Source organism: Chiloscyllium plagiosum, chromosome 6 (genome assembly GCF_004010195.1).
Source record: "Chiloscyllium plagiosum isolate BGI_BamShark_2017 chromosome 6, ASM401019v2, whole genome shotgun sequence".
NCBI classification, from domain to species: domain Eukaryota; kingdom Metazoa; phylum Chordata; class Chondrichthyes; order Orectolobiformes; family Hemiscylliidae; genus Chiloscyllium; species Chiloscyllium plagiosum.
The window spans coordinates 1422145-1429259 of NC_057715.1; the positions used below are offsets into that span (position 1 = coordinate 1422145).

The following is a 7115-nucleotide window of genomic DNA, read 5'->3' on the forward strand; positions in this document are numbered from 1 at the left end:
ATAATTTCTTCCTTGTCTATGTGTATATTTCTGATGATGTCCAAGAATTCCTGTGTTGATTGTATAGAGTGTCTGGATCCGCTGATCAGGTGTTTCAGTTTCTGCTGTAGTTCTTTAGCCAGTTTGTGTGATGGTGTCCCTGGGGTAGTGATACTATGGTCTGAGTGGGAGATCAGTGTTAGCAAGATCAGCATTATGGGAGGCTGGACAGTCCTTTTATCAGTCTAATAACAGCCAGGAAGAAGCTGTTCCTGATTCTGTTGGTGCGTGTGTGTTCAAGCTTCTGTGTCTTCTGCCTCAGGGAAGAGGTTGTAGGAGAGCATTACTGAGGATGTGATTTTTCTTTGATGATGCTGGCAGCCTTGTTGTGGCACTGAGCTACGTACAGAGGAACCTCAATTATCCGAAGGACACAGGCAGAGAGTATTTCATTCAGTTAGTCAAATTCTGGATAATTGAATGTCAGATAACACAGGTTAGCCGATCATCGGGACCTTGCGATCCTACCGGATAATCCGATATTCGGATAAACGAATGCTGGATGATCGATGTTCCTCTGTAAATGGAGTCCATGGATGGAAGGTTGGCTTCCATGATTGTCTGGGCTGTGCACACCACCTTCTGTAGTTTCTCTCAGTCCTTGACAGAGCAGTTATGCACCCAGACAGCATGCTTTCTATGGTGCATCTGTAGGAGATGGTGAGGGTGCTAATGGACATGCCAAATTTCCTGAGCCACCTGAGGAAGAAGAGGCGTTGTTGTGCCTCTTGACCATCGCATCTATGTGGGAAGTCCAGGAGAGGTTGCCAGTTCTTGTCACTCTCAAGAACTTGACGCTGTCCTCCCTCTCAAACCCCAGCTTCATTGTTGTAGATGGGGGTGGGCGTATTCTCCTCTTTTCTCTCTGAAGTCAATGATCAGTTTTTTAGTTTTGCTGATGTTGAGAGAGATTGTTCTCATTGAACCACATCACCAAGCATTATATCTCCTTTCTGTATTCTGACTCATCTTAACTGAGATCTGTCCTACCACAGTGCTGTCATCAGCAAACTTGTAGATGGCATTCATTCGGAATTTGTCAACAGTCAAGGGTTTACAGGAAGTACAGTAGGGGGCTGAGAATGCATCCTTGGGGAACTCCAGTGTTGAGTGTTATTGTAGAGGAAGTGATATTGTCTATCTTCACTGATTGAGGTCTGTGGGTCAGGAAGCTGAGGATCCAGTTGCAGGGGGCAGAGCCAAGACCAAGTCACAGAGTTTTAAGATCAGTCTGGAGGGGATCATGTTGTTGAAGGCAGAGCTGTAATCAATGAGCAGGAGTCTGATGTAGGTGTCCCTTGTTGTCCAGATGTTCCAGGGATGAGCGCAGGACTAGGGATGTGGCATCTGCTGTGGACCTGTTATGTCAGCAGGTAAATTCTAGGGGATCGAGGCAGGCTAGGAGATTGGATGTGATGTGTGTCATGACCAGCCTTTCAAAGCACTTCCTGAATATGGAGGTCAGAGCTATTGGGCGGGAAATATTAAGGCATATTCATCTTAACTGCCCTCTGGGTAATTAGGGATGGGCAATAATTGCATTCTAGCCAACAACTCCCACATCCCAAGAACAAATACTTTTTCAAAAAATTTGTGCACTCAGTGATAATTATTCCCATAATCAACTCACAGACCCTCTGCATATCTAAAAAGTAGTTTTACTGAATAGTATCAAGATAAAAAGTATTGAATTGTGGGGCTAGAATAAACAACTTCTGAAAATGTGTTGCTGGAAAAGCGCAGCAGGTCAGGCAGCATCCAAGGAGCAGGAGAATCGACATTTCAGGCATGAGCCCTTCTTCAGGAAGCAAGGGCTTTTCTGAAGAAGGGCTCATGCCCGAAACGTCGATTCTCCTGCTCCTTGGATGCTGCCTGACCTGCTGCGCTTTTCCAGCAACACATTTTTCAGCCACGATCTCCAGCATCTGCAGTACTCACTTTCTCCTAGAATAAACATCTTGTCAATATACACTCAGCACACTGAGTCACCAAGTTGTTTTAACATATCAGTAAAAAACAGTTTTGGCATAAAAGAGATAAATGATCAGCAATCCTTGTGAAACTGTTTGCAATAATTTTCAAATTCTATTCTTCGAGATACACCAAAAATAAGGATGCCTTTCTTTAGCCTGGTTTACAACAACATTCAAACATTAAAAACTGATGCTCCCTTCTAACCTGATAACTGCGCATGGAGCCAATGTAGTCTGACTTCCACTAAAACAAAACACTGCAGATGCTGAAAATCTGGAGTAAATGAAAATGTAGGTAAGTCAGCACCTGTGGAAAGAAACAGAGGTCTTTGCAATCCTTCATAAATATTGAAGAAAGCAAAAAGAATTGGCTTTCAGTGAGTGAAGGTTGTGGGCTGGTGGTGGTGGTGGGGGGGGTGGGAGACAAGGGATTAAGGGATTACAGGGTGGGGTAAAACTAAAGGGGAGATCTGTGGTAGAGTGGACAGCATGCCTGACAAATGACACAATATTTCATGGTGTAAGAGCCAAAGAAAATTGTAATGTGTCTAATAAAGAAACTTCAGTCTAGACCTTTCCACCAGAGCAAAAAGGGTACGAGTGGCCTGAAGCTGGAAGCCCTGCTCAAGCATGACACCTGACACCATCCCCGCTTTCCTCATTCCTGAAGAAGAGCTTATGCCCGAAACATCGATTCTCCTGTTCCCTGGATGCTGCCTGACCTGCTGCGCTTTTCCAGCAACACATTTTCAGCTCTGATCTCCAGCATCTGCAGTCCTCACTTTCTCCTCAAGCATGACACCACCCAGTTGGTGCTTTCTATTTTCATGGGGATACTCAAGTCGCCAGCCTATCTATATTCTCGTGTATCCTCTGGCAATCCTCCTTACTATCTGTAGCTCTCCCAAACTTTGTGTCATCAGCTAACTTACTAAACAGGCCAACTACACTCTCCTCCTAATCATTCATATGTTACAGACAACAGGGGCCCCAACACTGATCTTTGCAGAACATCACTGATCCCCAGTCAGAGAAACACCCTTCCACCATTATTCTCTCTCGTCTGTGACCAAGCCAGTTTTGTATCCATCCAACCAGGTCATCACAGATCCCATGTGACGTCACTTTCCATATCAGCCTGCCATGAGGGACCTTGTCAAAGGTCTTGCTAAAGTCCATATGGACAACATTCACCACCCTTCCCTCATCAATCATCTTCGTCACTTGCTCAAAAAACTGAATCAAGTTTGTGAGACATGACCTCCCTGTACAAAGTTATCCTGCCTATTGCTAATAAGACCATATTTTTCCAAAAGTAAGTAAATCCTGTCCCTGTACAAACTGTCCTAGTGTAGTTTAAGATTCAGGACAGGATCTTGCTCAAGTTTCCTATGCCTCTGAATTCCAATAAATATGTTTCTTGGGGGTGAATACTTCCATTTGAGTAACCTTCAGTGATATCACTGATATTTTAGATATTAATCAGGTTTATAATTGTTTCTTTTGATAGGCAGTTGAGCTGTGCCATTTTCTGGAATGCAACTGGAACAAATTCAACCTTGATGATAAGAAAATAATCGAACTGGGTGCTGGAACAGGACTGGCATCTATTTTTGCTGTCTTACTAGGTAATTACACATTTCGCCCCGTTTTCAAACTTGTAATAACAACTTGCATTGAAATAGCTTCTTAAATATTATAAGGTATCCTGAGGTGTTTCAATTAAATAATAAAAACTTGGACAAGACAATTTTAGAGAGCTTGGATCCCCTGGAATTGTTTGGAGATGAAGCAGATTAAGTAGGTAGGAAGGGAGGTGGGATTTAAGACAGGAATTCAGGGAGCTAGGGTGGAAGCCTAGAGCTAGAACAAACAGGGTTCTTATCTCTGATTTGTTGCCCATGCCACGTGCTAGCGAGGCAAGGAATAGGGAGAGAGAGAGGAGTTGATCACATGGCTACAGGGATGGTGCAGGAGAGAGGGTTTTGGATTTCAGGATAATTGGGGCTCTTTCTGGGATAGGTGGGACCTCTACAAGATGGTCTTCACCTGAATCAGAGGGGTATCAATAAACTGGGAGGAGGCGGGGGGGGGGAGGGGGTTTGAATTTGCTATTGCTCTTCAGGTAGGTTTAAACTAATACAGAAGGGGGATGGGAACCTAAGTTGTAGTTTGAGTATACGGAAGGACGAGAGTAGTGAGGTCACAGCTAAGATTTCAAGATCGCAAGAAGGCACCGGCAGGCAAGAAGTTGGTTTGAAGTGTGTCTACTTCAACACCAGGAGCATCCAGAATAAGATGGGTGAACTTGCAGCATGGGTTGGTACCTGGGACTTTGACATTGTGGCTATTTCAGAGACATGGATAGAGCAGGGACAGGAATGGTTACTGCAAGTTCCTGGATTTAGAATACTTTTTTGTCAGTATTCACACTAGAAAAAGACAATATGGTCGAAGAAAATATTGAGAATATTGATGGGATTGAGGTGTGTAAGGAGGAGCTGTTAGCAATTCTGGAAAGAGTAAAAATAGATAAATCCCCTGTGCCAGATGAGACTTATCCTAGAATTCTCTGGGAAGCCAGGGAGGAGATTGCCGAGACTTTGGCTTTGATCTTTATGTTGTCATTGTCTACAGGAATAGTGCCAGAAGACTGAATGATAGCAAATGTTCCCTTGTTCAAGAAGGGGAGTAGAAACAACCCTGGAAATTATAGACCTGTGGCTGTGGGTAAAGTTGAAAAAGGTTATAAGAGATAATCATCTAGAGAGGAGTAAGTTGATTAGGGATAATCAACATGGCTATCACAAACCTTATTGAGTTCTTTGAGAACTTTAAGGGCATTTAAATAGTCATTGGATGAGAATGGAATAGTGTAGATTAGATGGGCTCCCGATTGGTTCCACAGTTTGGTGCAACATTGAGGGCTGAAGGACCTGTACTGCGCTGTAATATTCTATGTTCTAAGTATGAGTCAACATGGGCAAAGGGGAGGCGATGGTTTTGTGATATTATTGCTGGACTATTAATCCAGAGAAAGTGAGGACTGCATATGCTGGAGATCAGAGTTGAGAGTGTGGTGCTGGAAAAGCACAGGTCAGGCAGCATCCTGATGAAGGGCTTTTGCCTGAAACATCAACTCTCCTGCTCCTTGGGTGCTGCCTGACCTGCTGTGCTTTTCCAGCAACACACTCTCGACTACTAATCCAGAGAGCCAGGTAATATCCCAGAAAAAGATGGCAGATGATGGAATCTGAATTGAATAAAAATCTGGAATTCAGACGAATGACGACCAAGAAACCATTGTTGATTGTCGGGAAAAAACCTGTCTGGTTCACTAATGTCCTTCAGGGAAGGAAACTGCCATCTTTACCTGGTCTGGCCTACATCTGATTCCACAGCCACAGCAATGTGGTTGACGTGTGGACAATTAGGAATGGACAATAAATGTCGGCCTAGATAGTGACACACCCCCTACATCCTGAGAATGAATAAAATAAAGGATGAAGTCATATGAGCACACAATTTGGCAGCACGACAGTGGAAAAGACTCAGCAGATAGGGTCTTCAAATAAGCAGTTCTGGAAAGGCACTTACCTACTCTCCCAAACTGTACTTGCTTCTCAGTTGCCAGACTTTCCAAGGCGTGAGTAACCAGGTTCACCTTTAGTGAAATATTACAATTGCCGGTCAGTCTCCTGGAAATGGAAAAGCTGCTAATTCTTTGTTCTGCCTCCCTTATGTACAAACATTGGGTTAGGACTGGCTGTCAGATTCTTTTAAAGAAATGAAACATTTGATGCAACCCTAATCAATTTTTTTTTAAGCTTTGCAGTTTCTCTCCCAGATCAATTGCAAAGTAATCGGTCAGTTAATCAAGAATTTTGATGGAAATAACTCATTAAATTTTACGTTTACACAATCCCTCCATCTAATGTGAAGTCACATGCAAACTAATTTCAATCCGTCTAATTAATTTACAAATATTGAATAATATTTTTAGCGTTTTCTGAAAATAGAAGAATAATAATGTTGACAATTTTCTGTACTTCTATATGATTATTTGTGTTTTCTCTCAGGTGCTTATGTCACTAGTACCGATCTCCCTTGTGCAATTGGAAACTTGTGTAGTAATCTTATGAGAAACACACGATGGAGAAGCAAGCATCAACCTCAAGTTAAGGAGTTGATTTGGAATGTAGATTTAGATAAAAACTTTCCTCAATCTGTTCATCACTACGATTATATTTTGGCAGCTGATGTTGTTTATCATCATAATTGCCTGGATGATTTAATGGCTACATTTGAGTATTTCTGTCAACCAGACAGTGTGATTTTATGGGCAAACAAATTGAGATTTAATTCAGACTGTGAATTTTTGGAAAAGTTCAAGGCAAAATTTGATACCGTTATGTTGGCAAATATCCCTCATGCAGAAGTTATAATAATTAAAGGGACAACAAAGTCACAATTAATGAAGAATACTTAGTGGGGGAAAAACATGAGCTACATTCAAAACAATGCATTGTAAAAAAATGGTCACAATACATCTATTTTAAATAAATCCTGTATATTGATGCTTTAGAAATTTTAGCACTGAATATTATTCTTTTGATGAATTATTCAATAGTTTCAGAAGTCAGTTTATATCATAGACCAGCTTCTATGACAACATGAAGCACTCTGAAATATATTACAAATTCATCAATAGTTTGCACTGTTTGGTACTTATTTTAATTTTGAATTGGTAGTAAATCTGCTATATTTAAAAAATGAAGGTGATGGGGCAGGGGAAGAAATTCCGGCGTCAACTGAATTTTCACTTTGGACCCAAGAGAGCAGAGTTGGAACAATTCCTGAATCTGCAAACCCTCCCCAGGAAAATGTGCCCCAGTAGTTTGGACTGCTGTCGCTGGGTTGGAGAAGGGGTGTGAGTGATTACAGCAACTGAAGCTATCATGTTCACGCCCACTGAGTTCTGAGGCTGCTGGATACAAGAGTGTGGTCTGGGCACAAGGTGAGCATTGGTGTTACTGCACTTTGTCAAAGCTGTGAAGAAATGCATAAAAGACCAGCGTTCAAACCTCATGGTCTGTTAAACCT

The 7115-nt window shown here is 42.1% G+C and overlaps 1 protein-coding gene across 1 annotated transcript in view; it reads left to right on the top strand.

Annotated features, from left to right (window-relative positions):
- Nucleotides 1-6506, top strand: part of LOC122551027 (protein-lysine methyltransferase METTL21E-like) — a 28139-nt gene extending 21633 nt beyond the window's left edge. Inside the window, exons 5-6 of the mRNA XM_043692671.1 lie at nucleotides 3523-3640; nucleotides 6092-6506. Coding sequence (XP_043548606.1) covers nucleotides 3523-3640; nucleotides 6092-6501 — 528 coding nt within the window. The 3' untranslated portion in view covers nucleotides 6502-6506. The remainder of the gene's footprint in view (nucleotides 1-3522; nucleotides 3641-6091) is intronic.
- The last annotated feature ends 609 nt before the right edge of the window (nucleotides 6507-7115 follow it).